Source organism: Nematostella vectensis, chromosome 10, assembly GCF_932526225.1.
Source record: "Nematostella vectensis chromosome 10, jaNemVect1.1, whole genome shotgun sequence".
In the NCBI taxonomy this organism is placed as follows: domain Eukaryota; kingdom Metazoa; phylum Cnidaria; class Anthozoa; order Actiniaria; family Edwardsiidae; genus Nematostella; species Nematostella vectensis.
Window position 1 is genome coordinate 4,232,381 of NC_064043.1, and position 18,453 is coordinate 4,250,833.

Genomic DNA, 18,453 nt, shown 5'->3' on the forward strand with positions numbered 1-18,453 from the left:
GAATGAAGGTGATGCGACCACAGGTAACCCAAGCACTCGGTTTGTATTCTAGTACGAAGTACGTAATGGAAAATTCTAGTGGACTCACTTTATTCTTGTCTCTTTGGTATCTCTCCTGAGTATTATGGGACTCGTCTTGTATGGGCGTGAGGAAAGGGGAACGAGTGAGTAAAACAAAAATAGGCCCACATCAGGAGATATCCCAAAAAAGACAAGAATAAAGTGGATCCACTAGGAAGTCTATTTTCTTATTGTTTTTTTTATTTTTTTCATCACTATTAAAATTATCTTACTTACTAGAGAGAATACAAACCGAGTGCTTGGGTTACCTGTGAGGGGACTTTTACGTATGTACGGAAGGCCCGGAAGTATTTATCTTCCTTTGTAAGCCCTTTTACCGTACAACTAAAAGCGATTTGTAGCAATATCTATCATCCTCATTTAGCTTTAAATGATGCAGTGAGCAAACCTCAACAAAAAGAAGAAATAATTATCGAAGAATGGAAAACATAGCTAGAGAGGGCAAAGGCGAATGAGGGCTGCTTGTAGCAGGTACAGGTGTACTTGAAAGATGCGATATGCACTTCTTTCAGTACTTCTATAGCAATCAGACATGAAGTACATATCTTTTGTGTGATTGTGATTCCTCCGACCTTCGTGTCAAAATGGATCGGTCGAGACTTCCATCGGAGCTTTCGACCGACGAATCAACCATTCAGCAAGACCACTTTCAGTATGAAGACGACGAAGAGAGAATTATAAGAAATTCCCCAAACTTGAGGTTTACTAAAGACTATGCCGAATTCTTTATGGAAGAGCCCGAAGCCGCCGCTCTCGCTCAATACGATGACTTCCATACGATAGACTGGGTGAGAGATCGTCAGAGAGATAGAGTACGATTTCGCCGAATGAGGCGCATGAAGCGGGGCAGCATCTGGGAAAGAATCAAACAAGCTAACGACGCATGGGGTGGCTGGCTGGTTGTGCTTCTAGTCGGACTATCAGCTGGACTGTCAGCAGGAGTTATTGATGTCGGGGCAAGCTGGATGACCGATTTGAAACGCGGAATTTGTCCTCAGAATTTATGGTTTAACGAAGAAAGTTGTTGCTGGAGCGACGATAATACGTTTGCTGATGTAGGTTGTCAGCAATGGAAAACATGGGGTGAAATTTTTATTGGGGAGAGCGAGGGAGTCGGGGTATATTTGATGAATTATATCATCTATGTGCTGACCGCACTTGGGTTTGCTGGGTTGGCTGTGGTGTTGGTGAGATGGATAGCTCCATACGCGTGCGGAAGTGGTATACCAGAGGTAAGTGGATCTCTGTAGAGGTCTATTTAGGAAGACAACAAAGGCAGAGATGTAAGGTGCTTCCTATGCATGTGATCTCCACAAAAGAGAAAAAAAACAGCTCAATGGGTAAAATTTCACAAAGAATCAAAAAGCCCAAACTGTCGCGATCTCGTACCAGAACAATGAATGCAATACACCAAAAACTGGAAATCGACCCTGTCAAATTTTCGTCTTTAATAAGACTTCTTCAGGGCAGAGTGAAGAAGGTGAATCGTTTCAAGCTTATTTACATCAGAATAGTGGCGCGAGACGCAAAAACATTACAACTGAAAAAAACGTGCATTTTCTAGAATAGCGCGCGCTATGGATAAAAAGAATTTACACATCTCTACGTGGGTTCCTACTACAAAAAAGTCATCACTATTAAGACCCCGCGGGTAGATAGACTTAAGCCGATAAGCCCACTGGCCTTCCCTTTCCCTAAGCTGAGCCTCAGAGTTACACTTATCTATAAGTTGTACCATAACATTATTAAGACCTAAATGATTGTCGCAATGAAAATATTGATAGATAAGGTTGATAGATAAGGGTTAAGGATGACCTTATCTATCAACAAAGGGAAGGCCAGTGGGCTTATCGGCTTAAGTCTATCTACCCGTGGGGTCTTAATAGTGATGACTTTTTTGTAGTAGGAACCCACGTAGAGATGTGTAAATTCTTTTTATCCATAGCGCGCGCTATTCTAGAAAATGCGCGTTTTTGTCAATTGTAATGTTTTTGTGTCTCGCGCCACTATTCTGATGTAAATAAGCTTGTAACGATTCACCTTCTTCAGTCTGCCCTGAAGAAGTCTTATTGAAGACGAAAATCTGGCAGAGTCGATTTCCAGTTTTTGGTGTATGGTAAAATTTCACAGGTGCTCTTTGCTTACTGCCTTGTGATGCTAAAAACTTACAGTGTGCAGATATGTTGATCAAACAAAATTCTGTCTCATCAGCAACTGAGGCAAACTGCTGGAACTGTAAATTTTTGGCCATACAAGGCAGTGAGCATAAGTGCACACATTCTCCTCACCGTGCAGAATTCAATCTTTGCTTGTCCCTTCTTCGTGCTAAAGTTACACATGCATCCAAGCTCTTATGTCTTTGTATTCTTCTCCATCTTCTTTATCTTTGCTAGTGGCATTTAGGGTGCTATTGGTCCAGACACCCTTGTATACATATACATCCATCTGCATTTTTCCAATGTCAGCCATGGAAAGTGAGAGTAATTGTAGGGAAAATTTTTGTAATCAAAAGGGAAAGAGAGTGATTTTTAAACTCACTCAGGGATCCATCCCAATTTTGACTCAAGTTGAAATTACTCCAAAGTCCATTGGAAGGGGGTGGAGAGATAAAATATTTTCAATTATATTCGCTTTAGTGTAGCAGTCATGTGGACATTATTTTATCCGGGTAAAGTAAATACAGCCTCTGAACAAATCTAAACTAACATGTTTTGTTCCCATTCCTTGTTACCATATTTTTGACCTTGATTACACTATTCTAAAGCATCTATAGTATTTGCACATATATGGATCACCCTGTCTCATAACTCACATATATGTTGTCACTTCTTTAGATTAAGACTATTCTGAGTGGGTTTATCATACATGGATATCTGGGTAAGCTGACCCTCATTGTCAAGTCCATGTCGATGATGCTTGCAGTGGCTGCTGGTCTCAGCCTCGGGAAGGAAGGTCCACTTGTCCATGTTGCTTGTTGTTGTGGTAACTTCTTCTCCTATGTCTTTGCCAAGTATCACAGGAATGAAGCAAAAAAAAGAGAGGTAACTCTGGACTGACTCAATTATTTTTTACCATTCAGTGGTAATTATATAAAGTAATTAGGTATTGATAAAGGACATTATATACTGACTGTAATCAATGTATGGTAATACGGGACTGTAATAAGAGTACATTATTAAATTCTAGCCAGCTCTCCTCTTCTGGACACTGTTCTTATCATGCAAATTTATTTCTACTGTGCCAGCAATGAGTAACATAACCTCCACTTGCAAGTATCAAGCGTATGGACATTCGTACAATACTATTAAATTCCAAATAATGGTTATCAAGTTCACTCATTATTACGAGCACCAATTTTCTTCTAAAATATAGTCTGTAGAACAAGGAGTTGACTGTTCTACGGTGCTAAATACACTTTATCATAATTGAATAAGCTTTCTTTATATCACAGGTTTTATCAGCTGCTGCTGCGGCGGGCGTGTCTGTCGCATTTGGCGCACCAATTGGAGGTGTCCTCTTTAGCTTGGAAGAGGTCAGTATTCAAATAAAAGTTGAATAAAATCTAAATCTACAGTTCTTTATTTCAAACTATTACCATTAATAAGGTGGGTTGTTTTTTTTACACTTCTTTAGGTGAGCTATTATTTTCCCATGAAGACATTGTGGCGTGCGTTTTTCTGTGCGATGATAGCAGCGTTTACCCTAAAGTACATGAATCCTTACGGCACTGGTAATCTGGTTATGTTCTATGTCGAGTATGACACTCCTTGGAAACTATTTGAGCTACTGCCGTTTGTCCTTCTTGGTGCGCTTGGGGTAAGTTTGAAGCTTTATTTATTATTAATCAAAGTTTGAAGCTGTATTTTATGGAGTCAAGTATATTGATGACAAAATATAATGAATGCTCTGCATATCTTAGTCACTATTATCAAGTGAATAATTATGCTTCTCCTCTTATAGGGCCTCATAGGTGCAGTTTTCATAAAAGCTAACCTGTGGTGGTGTAAAAAGAGAAAGAATTCACGATTTGGAAACTTTTCTATTGCTGAGGTATGATAATACGAAAGATACATGAAGGATGATGGCCAGGATTTTGTGTGGTAATTGATGTGTATGCTGATATGGCTGTTAACCCATTTGACAGATAAATTTGACTAATCCTATAGCTAATTACCCAGAGGAGTAAGGCACAGGCATTACAGGGCCTGCTCTGCCAACTATGCCACCAGTTTTCCACAAAAGACTTTCTACCATATCTAGTACCTTTAACAATAATTTAGACCCCAAAGTAGTGAATCCCTGAACCACCGCTTGCTACAGACATGTCTTACGATAAAAAAGTCCATTCAGATTATCCTGTGCTTTCCTAAATTTCAACCTTTGTGTACTTTTCTCTTTTAGGTTTTACTGGTCACCCTGATAACTGCTCTGATAGCTTTTCCTAATCCGTACACCAGGTAAATTCCTTGCAGTGTGTGGACTTCAATCAATGGTTTTCTATGCAGTTAAAGTCATATAGTAAAAGTGTGTGGATCAGACGCAGAACCCATGCAGAATCCACACAGGAAAATGTTAAAATACTTTCAGTCTGTACTGTATATGCATAGCGCTAACAGGTTACAGACCTTGTGCACATGCACTGGGAACAATTCTTTATAGCAGCTGCACCAAAGGAAAACATTGTACACTCAGTGGGTTGTAGCCTAATGTGACAATTTCACAGAAATTTCATAAGGTTAGAGGCAAATAAATAAGCATGCAACTTTTTTTCCCAGCTAAATCTATTTTTTATATACCTTGATACTGGGTTTTTGTATTTAACACTGCACTCATTTATCTTTACCCTAGGCAGAGTAGTAGTGTCCTTATTCAGCACCTCTTCAGGCAGTGTGGTCCAGACGATGGCTCTCCTCTTTGGTTTGTAAAAAACCTGATTTATAACAGATGAATAAATTACTGTAAATTCTTGTTTCAGGCTAAGATAAAAAAATGTAAAAATTTTTTATCTGTGAGCCACATCCAATGCAAATAAGCCAAGTCAGTTGTTTCATCTCCATTTGCATGCAATTGTGTTGGCTTATGGGTAATAGCTGTTTTTAGGGAACCTCAGAGGGGGAGAGGTCTTATTTGTCAGTGATATGATATTCCCCTTTATTACACTAGAGACGGTATTTTCCCATTCATGCCTATAATCTTTTCTTATATACCATTTCTCTATTTTACATTCCAGTGACTATATTGATAATAACAAGACAATAAATGTGAATAACCCGCACTACCCTGGTGCAGAGGCGGGACCTGGGGTTCTGAAAGCCGTATGGCAGTTATTACTGGCAGCTCTTTTCAAGCTCATCATCACTGTGTTTACGTTTGGGATCAAGGTACATAGTTTATGGATAACCCAATTCTGTTATAGGTAGTATCAGTATCACTATCCCACGTGCATTAAAATCTGATCCAAGAGCTGTCAACTGTACATAGTCAGAATCACAGGCAATTTTAGAATTGTAGAGTGGTGTTTGCAGAAGTAGAATATGAGCAAAATGGAACAAACTCTTGGAGTTCCTTAAAATAAGAAAGTGCTGCTTTTTGGCAATGAAGGCAGCTTTTATGCATATTATGTTCCATTCCCTAGCCAGGCTTTTACCCAGGATTGGCTGAGGGAAGAAGGATAGTATTTGTGTATGCCCATCCTAGAATAACATTTGCCATCAGTACTAGATTGCTTCCTGCATTATCTTTCTCCTGCTTCATTGTTTATTCAGTTGCTTTGTTTGTATGATTTTCATTGTGTTTCTGCTGATAGGTTCCAGCTGGGCTGTTTATTCCCAGTATGGCTATTGGAGCATGCATTGGTCGCATTATTGGCATTGGCGTTGAGCAGCTTGCCGTGTGAGTTTGATGACTATTATTTTATGTTTGTGGAAGCTGTCAGCACTACTTACAAAACTCTTTTTCCCTGCAGATTTCTGTATTCTGTGAACTTTTGCTAACAATTTCCATCAACTAAATAGCCCTTTGGCTTTTGTCACTAAAAATCTTTGAATCAAATTCATTGGCCAGCACTAAAACAGGGATTCTTGAATTACGCGCTTCCGCACAAGTGCGTAAATTGTCTTTCTCCGTGAAATCCGCGTAATCCACAAATTTCCGCATAATCCCGCGTAATTTGGCTAAATTTTGAAAGACAAAACATTTAAGTGCACAGCTGATGTGTTCTTTTAGCAGGGCTTCTGGAATTACGCGGAAAAAAACTCAGAATTACGGGGGATTCTTTGCTAAATTACGCGGAATATCAATCATTACATGCTAAATTACGCTGGATTTTGCAATACATTTTTCTTTAAAAATCATAATTTTGTGGGATTCTTTACTGAATTACGCACTAAATTACACGGAATATCAACTGTTATGCCCAAACTACATTTTGTACCGAAGGAAAGCACGAAATAACTTAAAAAATAAAAAGGTTATTTTTTGCGTGAAAATATCTTAGGCAAGTTTTCATTGGCTCCTAGCCACCAGCCAATTAAAAAAGGTATTTTATTATTAGTCCTAGGCCTTCGCGGTGTATACAAAGAACGCCTAGTCATTTTATTTGTTTTCGAAATTCAGTTCGAAGCATCGCACTCTTACAAAGAATATCTCTCTTTTTAGAGGTAATAGAGAGTAATAGGTAATAGAGGTAAGAACCCTAAAAGAACACATCAGCTGTGCAATTAAATGTTTTGTCTTTCAAAATTTAGCCAAATTACATGGGATTACGCGGAAATTTGTGGATTACGCGGATTACGTGGAAAAAGCCAAATTACGCGCTTCCACACAAGCGCGTAATTCCAGAAGCCCTGTTTTAGAGCTCGTGTAATTTAGCGCGTAATTCAGTAAAGAATCCCTCAAAATTTTGATTTTTAAAGAAAAATGTATTGCAAAATCCCGCGTAATTTATCAAACATAGTCTTAGTACACTGTTTTTTTCATAAGAATTTCTAATTTTCAGTTGAGGCTGGGCCATTCTTATTTTTGTGACATTTTAAGGCTGAATGTGTTCTTAACGATGTTCTTAATTTTTAGTGTAGCAATATAATACCCAATTAATTATTAGGAAGAGAATTATGCTAATGATCAATAGCAATATTAGGGTTGTTACTATGAGCATAATTTAATTCTACATTTTGTAACGCATCAGGACTAAGAAAGAAAATTTTTTCTGCTATCTGAGCCTTGGTATGTTCTTAGTATGTGGTAAAATTTGGGGAAATCTCAGGCTGGACAAGCTTATAAAAAAGTAAAGCTTTAGTAAAGCAGAAGCTCTCTGTTGGCTTTTAAAGCTTTAATTTCCATTATTTTTTCCCTCTTGTGAGCCAACAGTTCTAGTTATGTTAGTCTCTTGTCAAAAAACATTGTCTCAGGCTGTCAATATAAAATATCACATCTCCCTATTTTTGTGATTAACTGGTTGAAACTCTTGTAACAAACTTTATACAGAAGTTTGTTTGAAATAAGTAATAAATGAAAATATTGTATTCTCTTTTTTTATAAGCTCCAACCCAGAATGGTTGGTGTTTTCATCCTCATGCGGCAATTCTATCAGTAACTGCGTCACGCCTGGTCTCTATGCAATGGTGGGGGCAGCTGCTGTGTTGGGCGGAGTCACCAAAATGACAGGTACTGACTTTATCTGTATCCGGCATTTGTGCTACTTTTCCTGTTTTTTTGCTTAACAGTGTTGTGGCTTTAATTTTCTCTGCTTGTGATTATGTTTGAGCCTCACATAGTGCTTGTGGCTTGTAGTATGTCTGTTGCTATTATGTTTGAGCCTTACCGTGTGTCTGTGTCTTGTAGTTTCTCTGCTTGTGATTATGTTTGAGCCTCACATAGTGCTTGTGGCTTGTAGTATGTCTGTTGCTATTATGTTTGAGCCTTACCGAGTGTCTGTGTCTTGTAGTTTCTCTGGTTGTGATCATGTTTGAACTAACTGGTGGATTGACGTACATTGTACCACTCATGGTGGCTATTATGACCAGTAAATGGGTAGGCGACGCCTTCATCAAAGAGGGAATGTATCCTTTTATTCAAACAACAGTCCTGAGGATGAGGTTAAAAGTTTCAAAAATCTTCTTTTTGTGAAAGAATACAAGATTTCTAATTTGAAAAAAAAAATAAGGGTTGATTAATTTTCTCTCATGAATTTCTTTATATGTTTACATAAACATATTTCTGAAAATGTGGGGGCTTGAGCCTGCTCGGCCCTCCCCTTGATTTGCCCATGACTGATGTAAATTCAGCTACCTGTCCCATAATGCCTTAACTCAGTGTTGCAGATATGATGGCCACATACATCTAAATGGCTATCCATTCCTTGATAACAAAGAGGAGTTCACCCATACGACCCAAGCATCAGATGTAATGAGGCCACGGTGAGCACAGTTTTAATCTTGTTAAGGGGGGCGTAAGGGTTTGCAGTAGTGGGTTTTGCCTTAAATCTGACATGTTTTTTTATACTTTATTTCGCTGTATCGCAGTTTCTTTAGACTGCGTGATTTATGGTTATTGACTTATTTTGATGTTTTTCTGTGCAGTTTTTGTGTTTTTTCTCTGTGGATTTCGCACCCCCCTTATGCCCACCTCCTTGTTATTTACTTTTCAGGATTATATACTTATACTGAGTGAGATTATTTGGTTTACTTATTTAATGAACTTTCAATGACTCTTTCAGTGGGGTTGGTGTGACCCTCAAATACATAATATTTGCGTCCAAAAATCACAAATGCAGTAATACTGCGTCCAAAATCCAAAAATACTTTTTCCTGCATACAAAATGCATATTCTATCTATTTTAGAAAGGTTGCATGATTCTCCCTTCCCTACCTTCGGCTAAGCTCAAACGTCATATTATACATGAGCCGTATACAATGCAAATGCATGCAAATTAATCAAGTCGATTGTTTCATCTTCATTTGCATCAAATATGACTTATGGGTAATACGATGTTTGAACTTAGCCTTACATACTTCAAAATGATAGAAGATGGGACAGACGTAACATTAAGTCTTTCATTGCCATAACGCCCTGAGACGCCTGTAAAATATAGGCCCAACTCCAAAATGTCAGAAACTAGACATCACCAGACCTGGATACTCATAGATTCCTCCAAGGCATAGACGGGCTTTAAAAGCGCATCTAAGCAATGTAATAGAATTGACTCTTTTGTCAACCTTGATTTCTGACCCATTCATAAACAAATGCTTAAAATGTAGTAGAGAAACATTTCAAGACACAAAATTCCGAACTACAAATAGAGACAAGCAAACACCGATCAAGTCACAAATAGATACCTTTATTGCTCTCCGTCAGGTCCCATTTTACAGCAGTCACAATAATCAATGCTAGAACCTCCATTAGAAGCGAGTCACCATGTTTAGCCTATTTTGCATGCCTGCACTGCATCATGGGAGTCTTGGAAACACCTTGACAGACAGGCGGGCAATCTTCACCCCCAGAATCATAACAGTTCTCTTTGCCCTGAAGCCAAACAAAACATTTCCAGGTCCAAGGAACCCAGAATTAGTCTGAAAAGAATTTTTGAATAAGGTTGGGTAGCAAAGATGGCCCACATTGGAGAGTATGAGGCCATTCACCAGAAAATTCCTTTCTCACTTGGTGAAGCCAAGACAAGGAATTATCCCATTGAATCAACCTCAGCGTGCAAACATCCATAAGTACAGCATTAATTATGCCCAATTAGACTTTATGATGTCCTAAGGCACTCTCCAGATGTGATTTTGCAAAACTGTTGTAAGAAACAGGCTTAGCAGTGCCGTCGCTAGAAAGAAAAGGCACCGCAGTGCATTGTTGGAAACTTCAAGGCATACCGTCTTGGGTCAGAGGTAGTTTAGCTTAAATGGTAGTGTTGGACTTGAAATAGGGGGGGGGGGGGGGGAGGTTTCTGTTTTCAGTCTGTTTTTCTTACAATGTTGCTCAAAAGTACCCAGGAGTGAAAGAGTTAATTTGTGTTGCGTCTGATTTCACTACTTCATGTCTTGTTTTGTTGCAGTAAGCATGATCCAGCTTTGTCATGCATAACTCAAGATGAATTTACAGTTGGTGATCTAGGTATGTGTCAACAATTGTTTTTGTTTTTTTAACTTATATACCTAATGTTGTATTATTTTTATCAGAGCAATTACTTGATGAAACTGAGTTCAAAGGATTTCCAGTAATAGTGGACAAAGAATCTCAGCGTCTTGTTGGATTTGTGCTACGTAGAGACCTTAAAATAGCTTTGAGTAAGTGTGTAAAAACATGTCTTTACATCTTTATAGAAGAGTGGGGCTCCCTACTTTATGTGATAGGGAAGGGGGATTGGATGGAATTCAAACACATTGCCAGAAAATAAATTAGCCATTATCATGTTTAACCTTCTTTAGAGGTACAAATTACTGTATTTATGTATAGCTATGGATAAGTAAAGGTGCAAAAATAGTCTTTTCTTTTTCTTCAAAATTGACAGATTTAAAAAAATTCCCTTCGCCTTTTACAAGGATTTAGGGAGTGGTCATTTATTACTGGGGGGATATGTATGCTACGTTTTTTGGGCCCTGATTTAGGGGGGTCACATTTTTTTTGCTGTCAATGAAGTGGGGGTCACTTTTTTCTTGGCCCTCCGATGTTTCCTCCTACAATTGTATATCTAGTTCCATATTGTTCAGGTACCAATCTTGTCTTTATATAAATAAGTTTTGAGAATCTCTCTCATGGTTGACAGCCGTTCTTATCAGTCGAGTTAAAGGAATACTTTAAAATGTTGCAAAACCTTGTTGTTAACGTCGTCGACGACGTAGTAGCAAGTATATAGTGTTTGTCTCTGTGCCACTCTTAAACTAGTGAAAGTGAAGATTCATACATAAATTAAATAGGACAAAATTGCTATGCTAGCTGATCTACATTTTAGTAAAGGTTATATTTAGTTATACACCCAGTATATATCAAGTCTCATATACCATCGAATATAAAAAAGTGGAGGTGGTGGTAGTGGTGGGGGGTTGAAATTTTTTTTGGTGTCCAGCCTGGGCGGTCACGATTTTTGGGCTTGGATTTGGGGTGGGGTGGGGGGGGGGGGGGTGTGGGATTTTTTAACCTCTCTCTTAGATTCTATGACAAAATATTTTCATGTTTATAGGGCATGCACGCATAAGGAATGAGGAGATTGTGAGCGCATCCAAAGTCTACTTTACAGAACAGTCAACCCGGTATGCTACCCCCGGTCAAGCTGCCCCTCTGACCCTTCGCCACATTCTAGACATGGTAAGTTGTCCAAATGATTCCTTGTCTTGACCTCACTAAACCCCTCTAACCCTTCGCCACATTCTAGACATGGTAAGTTTCCCAAATGATTGCTTGTCTTGACCTCACTAAACCCCTCTGACCCTTCGCCACATTCTAGACATGATAAGTTACCCAAATGATTGCTTGTCTTGACCTCACTAAACCCCTCTAACCCTTCGCCACATTCTAGACATGGTAAGTTTCCCAAATGATTGCTTGTCTTGACCTCATTAAACCCCTCTGACCCTTCGCCACATTCTAGACATGGTAAGTTTCCCAAATGATTGCTTGTCTTGACCTCACTAAACCCCTCTGACCCTTCGCCACATTCTAGACATGGTAAGTTACCCAAATGATTGCTTGTGTTGACCTCACTAAACCCCTCTAACCCTTCGCCACATTCTAGACATGGTAAGTTACCCAAATGATTGCTTGTCTTGACCTCACTAAACCCCTCTAACCCTTCGCCACATTCTAGACATGGTAAGTTACCTAAATGATTGCTTGTCTTGACCTCACTAAACCCCTCTGACCCTTCGCCACATTCTAGACATGGTAAGTTACCTAAATGATTGCTTGTCTTGACCTCACTAAACCCCTCTGACCCTTTGCCACATTCTAGACATGGTAAGTTTCCCAAATGATTGCTTGTCTTGACCTCACTTAACCCCTCTAACCCTTCGCCACATTCTAGACATGGTAAGTTACCCAAATGATTGCTTGTCTTGACCTCACTAAACCCCTCTGACCCTTCGCCACATTCTAGACATGGTAAGTTTCCCAAATGATTGCTTGTCTTCACCTCACTAAACCCCTCTAACCCTTCGCCACATTCTAGACATGGTAAGTTTCCCAAATGATTGCTTGTCTTGACCTCACTAAACCCCTCTAACCCTTCGCCACATTCTAGACATGGTAAGTTACCTAAATGATTGCTTGTCTTGACCTCATTAAACCCCTCTGACCCTTCGCCACATTCTAGACATGGTAAGTTTCCCAAATGATTGCTTGTCTTGACCTCACTAAACCCCTCTGACCCTTCGCCACATTCTAGACATGGTAAGTTACCCAAATGATTGCTTGTGTTGACCTCACTAAACCCCTCTAACCCTTCGCCACATTCTAGACATGGTAAGTTACCCAAATGATTGCTTGTGTTGACCTCACTAAACCCCTCTGACCCTTCGCCACATTCTAGACATGGTAAGTTACCCAAATGATTGCTTGTCTTCACCTCACTAAACCCCTCTAACCCTTCGCCACATTCTAGACATGGTAAGTTACCTAAATGATTGCTTGTCTTGACCTCACTAAACCCCTCTGACCCTTCGCCACATTCTAGACATGGTAAGTTTCCCAAATGATTGCTTGTCTTGACCTCACTAAACCCCTCTGACCCTTCGCCACATTCTAGACATGGTAAGTTACCCAAATGATTGCTTGTGTTGACCACACTAAACCCCTGACCCTTCGCCACATTCTAGACATGGTAAGTTACCCAAATGATTGCTTGTGTTGACCACACTAATCCCCTGACCCTTCGCCACATTCTAGACATGGTAAGTTTCCCAAATGATTGCTTGTGTTGACCACACTAAACCTTTGGAGCCTCCCCAAAAATATAGTTTGGGGCCCCAGAGAAGGCAATTTTTAACACAAAAGACTAAATGTTTCCTTGTGTTTTAGAGCCCAATTCAAATCACTGATGCTACTCCCATGGAGACGGTTGTGGAGCTGTTTAGAAGGGTTGGATTGAGGCAGACACTTGTAACACATAACGGGTAAGATGATCTGATAACATGCTGCCTTGCTTTCATTAAAACATCAATCAATACTTTGCCATTTTGGCCAGTGTCGTTTCCAAAACTTTTTTACTGACTTACTGCTTTTTTTAATTTTTCAGTCGCCTTTTAGGTATCATTACGAAAAAAGATGTACTGCGTCACATAGCGACATTAGCCAATCAGGATCCAGAATCAATACTATTTTCATGATACTTGGCCTGTAGATGGCCTGACGACTCAAGAACCCCTTGTGTGATTATGGCATGCTCTAACATGATTTTCAAATGCCTATATCTGATACACTTCGGCAAGACTCCGTTCTTGACCTCAAAGTTGCATAGTCTCTATAGCCAGTCACAGCAATTTTGGCAGTGAAATGTAAACATTATCCAAGTGCTTGCCACTGTTCAGGGAACACTGATTTGGTATGCTAGATTGCTCCTAAAGTGCAATGACTGTTTGATCTGGTAGTGATTCACCTTTCTACACGCTCAGTCTATCATCTGCAAATTTGTATTTTCTATCACATTCCAAGGGTTTGCACAGACTCTATCAGGCTAGGTCTCTTGTTGTGATATGACATCAGGGTTGGATCCAGGATTTCAAAATAGGGGGTGGATAATGGCTGGATAGACAGCTTATAACTGATCAAGTGGTTCTTGGTAGGTCACTACATAGATCTTACATACTTCACACTGAATTGAATTTGTCGCGTCAGCAAAGTCAAGCAGGCGAAGGCACATGGACAGTAACTCCCGTCCCTCAGGCATTTATTTTCTTCAAACAAAGTGACCTTTCAATTTTTTTTACTCAAAAAAGGGGGTGGATATCCACCCCCTGTATCCCCCCCTTGACATGTATATTACCTCGTCTGCTCTTTCTCTTGTTCTGCTGAAACCCCACAAAAACATGTTATATATGTATATTATATATATGTGTTTTACAGGCTAATATACGTAAAAATATCTGGAAGAGAAAACTGAATGGAATAAGGTAGACAGGCGAAGCAAAATAGGCAAAAACACTTTCTACATTTTTAGTAGAGCCCAAGCAGACAGAATTATAAAAAAAACTACAAACAAAAGCATGTCAAATAAGATTTCATTTGAAGCTATTTGTTTAGATAAAAACAATATTTTATTTTAGTTTGTTTATTGGTCTAGAATTACACAGTGGAAGTTATGAATATCACATATACAGTAGCAATAATATCTGATTTCATGGATAAAATGAACTATGGAAAATTATTTTGTAAATTTTATAAGTGTTAACTGTCTATCTTGTTTGTTCTTCTGCAAAAAACCCTTCACAGAAAACTACCATGAAAATCAAAATAAATAATATGAACAGTAATCTAATATAGTATACTAATTGTATATATTGAAATGATACCCATATTGGTTTGAGATAAGAAATCTTATCTGTATTTTTATAAAATTGCAATAGAATTTAGATTGATAGGTTTCACAAGAGCACTGTCATAAAAGAGTTAAAATTTAATTTCCAAAACTTTCTGTTCTTATTTTTGCAATGCAGCAGTCAGTTCTTTTACTGGCTTTCATTTTTATTATTCATGATGTATACAGTTTATGCAATTACAAAACTACTGTACCATAGCCTGCTAGCTAGCTCTCATTTGGGGTAATTTGGAAATGGGTTGTTTTTCCAAACATTTGGAAGGGATGCAATACCCCTTATAGATCTGGTTGCACCAATTGAAAGCCAGCAAGCAAGCTAACTGTACAAATGCTCTTTTATTCTTACTGTACATTCGCCGAACATTGTTAACTGGGGCTGTATGCCTTCATAGCATGCTACATACATTATCTGAAACTATGTATAACTATTGTACATCACTTCATCATGTTTCCAGGAAGAATGCAGACACAGCAAATATCAGGAAAACAATGCCTCCAAGGATTGTAACTGTCAAGAAAAATAAAAGAAATATCTATGAAAATGGCTTTAGGTTTTTAAGCACTGTGATTTGCTTCAGCGGATAATAAACAGTGTTTTTATTAGAATTAGGAAGTTTGATTGTTTTCTTACCGGTTCTGACAGAGATCTTTTGTGCAATAAATCTACCACCAACAACAGCAAGACCAGTGCAGAGACCATGGCCTAGAGTACCTCCAAGAATGACACCTATGACATTCTAGCAACAAAAAGTATGAATGTATATTAATATATATATCACATATTATTTACATATTATAATGTGATATATATAAAAATGAAGGAGGGAAGATGCCAACTAAAGTTCTTTCACTTTATTCACTGCTTGATAACCCAAGTTTTTTTTTTAAAAGATGGTCTTGAGTAAGCCAAACCCACCCCTACCCTGTAATAATAAGGCTGTTACTATGAGCACAATTTGATTCTGCATTTTTCGATAGCATCAGGACTTGGCATGTTCTTAAAATTTGGCGAAATCTCAGGCCGGAAATTCTTATAAAAGTTCTTATCAAAAAAAAATTTTGTGTACTGGATGTGAATTTTGGAATCAGTTGATACTTACCTCCCGTGCTCCTAGCAAGATTGTCGCTAGCTGAGACCGATCTCCCCACTCTGCTAGAAATGTCAGGGTGAATGATTGCAGTAATATGGTAGAGCATATATTGTGGATGAAGCTGAGAGACTTCTTGCCTCCTCTTATTACCCCTGTCTCAGGGTCTTGTGTTGCCATTTCTTGCTTTTCTAACTGCAAATCAAATAATTTTTCAAAAAGATGTAAAAAACTAAGGTCAGGCCCTCCTTTGCCTGTGCATTTTTTCACATTCTCACATCAATACAAGGATAACAACCCGCAGCCAATTATACAAAGTCGTAAAATTTTTTTTATCAGAAGAACAGTTTTTTTAGTAACTTAGTTAAGTTGTCAAACACTATTACAATGTGATGCATGCAAGCATGACCTTGGCTACTGTAAAAACTGATTATAACCCTTTCCTATCTGTACATAGTACCCTTGACACTGTTCACCAATGGAACCCTTTCCTGTCAGGGCATCCCCTCACACTGTCCCCTACCTCTGCCTCTTTCTTCTTGAGCTCTGCTTGAACTTCTTCAAGTTCTTCTTGGCCCTCACTGGGGTCCATCTCATATCCCTCCTTTAACATTTTAAGTCCAAAGAACACAAACAATGCAGTAGATATGTACAGGGTGAACTTCCTTGGAATAACAGTTGTTGCATACCCAAGTACCGCGGAGAGAATGGTCATGAATCCTAACGCCATCATAGCACCACTAAACACTACCAGACGAGAATGCCGCATTGACATGATGGCGGCGATAAAGAATGTTTTATCACCAAGTTCAGATACTATAATCATAGAAATAGCAGCTGCAAAACCATGAATGAACTCTACCCATGATGTGGATAGTGACTTGACAGGCAGGTCACTTTGTTTGCTGCTATCAGGGACCTTGCCCTAAAACCAACAGAAACATGTGTCAACAACTATAAATTTAAATGTTGATTATCCACCATCAAATGAAAACCACCATACAGCTTTGTTATTTGGTTGATTCTTCACAGAACTTGACACCTTTTATTATCAAACAAGCAAGTCATTGCACTAACTTTCTTTAGTGAGCAACAAGTGAGATTGAAAGGAATGAGATTGGTAAATATTCACAGGAAAATGGGACCCGAAAATGATAGCTAAGAAGGGCCGATGTCAATCATCTATGTAGGGAACCATGGGAAAATCAAGAGTTTTCTCGACTAAAAATCTTACAGCATATAGATAAAGTAAGTACGTCATAAGCTTAACCTATATTATACTTATCCATTAGTCGGGCCAGGGCCGGGAATAGCAGGGCATATGCAGGGGATTCGACATGATTTGGCGAACAATGTCTCACGGCTACCCGGGTCATTTGTAGTCTTTTGTCATGCTATGGAAATCTAGCCGGGACATATGGCGGGGCATTTGACCGAGCGGCTGCCATCTTGGAAAATAGCCCTGATGTTGTGTCTTGGGCCACCCCGCGAAATCAGCGGAATGTGGTTGTTTAATTTGCCCATTTCAGTGAAGAATTTTGGCACACGGACCCTGGGTTCAAAACTTCCGAGAAGCTAGGCTCTTGTCTCGGCTATAGATTTTGGCTAGACTCATAGTGGCAAAACAAAGACATTGTTCGACGTTTTGGAGGCAAGAGTCAGAAAGTCAAGCTTTCAAGATTTTAACCATAAAACCTCTGTATCAAATAGCAATTGCAATGTTTATGTTGTTTGAAGAGTAGTTTCACGCAAGTGTTTTGGAGGCGTGTTCGTGCCATTATTTTATCGATGCTTTTTTCAAGCACAGGCCCCGCAGGATAAGGAGAAATTGCTGTTATTTGTAGGAAATATTGATAAAAATATTAGACAATTATTCACTCTGTATTCCTGTTCATTGTGTGTTGATTTTCTTGGGATTTGGAAGCTTTCTTGTCCGCTTTAAAAAGCTTTAAATATTAGAAAATTTATTTCAGGAATGGAATCCAGCAAACAAATATCAAATGAAATTTCCTTTCCTATGCAATACTTGGGCTCCTGCTCAAATTCAAAACGACCCACGGGGAATCCGAGCGGGGCAACGGCACAGTCAAGTGTCCTTGAGGGCGGGGTTTTTTGATAACTCCTTGTCAAATGCCCCGCTTTTCCCCGGCCGGGTGCGGGTGTTTATGTTGTTTTGTGCATTACTGGACCAAACGTGATAATCAACACGAATCGTATTAAATTCTACAGAAACATTAAATATATTAAATAATATTAGCATGAGTTTCGAATAAGACAATTTTGAATACAAACGCAGCCTGACCTTTTGATCATCCACGGGTTGTAAAAATGAAACCGACTCCGGCCTCGGTTCTGAAGTTTTCACCGCCATTGTTGTTTCTTCATTTTGCGATTCTAGCAAAAATCTTCCCAATAATCCATCGCGTTCGTCGGGGAATGTGGCACAGCCAAATGTAACCTGAAGTATAAATATAAAAACTACGAATGTAATCGTTCGGAACATTTTATAATAGTTTTTTGTAGGGCATCAAACAAAATAATGTCTGATTTTCGTCTGAACATTTCTTATGCTTTACGTGTAAGACGCCTGCAATTTATTCGGTCAGTGGTTGGTGAAATATTGTCACGCGCGTTTCCTGTAACAACGTGGTAGAGTGGAAAGTGGAAACGGATTTTTATCAAATCACACCCTTTTTCCTATCCCGTCGCTACCTTTGACTGTTTGACACCACTATAAAAAATTATAGAGACATTTAA

The 18,453-nt window shown here is 38.9% G+C and overlaps 2 protein-coding genes across 2 annotated transcripts; one reads left to right on the top strand and one right to left on the bottom strand.

The window, feature by feature from the left end:
• The first annotated feature begins 381 nt into the window (after window positions 1-381).
• LOC5504521 (H(+)/Cl(-) exchange transporter 4) lies at window positions 382-13,881 on the top strand. The gene is made up of 17 exons (XM_048733374.1): window positions 382-1,313; window positions 2,916-3,122; window positions 3,533-3,613; window positions 3,715-3,897; window positions 4,042-4,131; window positions 4,483-4,538; window positions 4,930-4,998; window positions 5,312-5,462; window positions 5,888-5,973; window positions 7,622-7,746; window positions 8,027-8,141; window positions 8,403-8,498; window positions 10,136-10,194; window positions 10,260-10,367; window positions 11,261-11,385; window positions 13,093-13,187; window positions 13,310-13,881. Exons 1-17 carry the CDS (start codon window positions 666-668, stop codon window positions 13,398-13,400), a joined length of 2,385 nt encoding a protein of 794 aa, XP_048589331.1. The 5' UTR covers window positions 382-665; the 3' UTR covers window positions 13,401-13,881.
• A 396-nt stretch (window positions 13,882-14,277) lies between these two features.
• On the bottom strand, window positions 14,278-18,299 carry LOC5499186 (transmembrane protein 165). Its single transcript, XM_001620767.3, has 5 exons — window positions 17,999-18,299; window positions 16,220-16,621; window positions 15,709-15,891; window positions 15,240-15,345; window positions 14,278-15,116 (listed from the first exon to the last, which is right to left on the bottom strand). The coding sequence occupies exons 1-5, from the start codon at window positions 18,197-18,199 to the stop codon at window positions 15,052-15,054; spliced, it is 957 nt and encodes a 318-aa protein (XP_001620817.3). The 5' UTR covers window positions 18,200-18,299; the 3' UTR covers window positions 14,278-15,051.
• Between the last annotated feature and the right edge of the window lie 154 nt (window positions 18,300-18,453).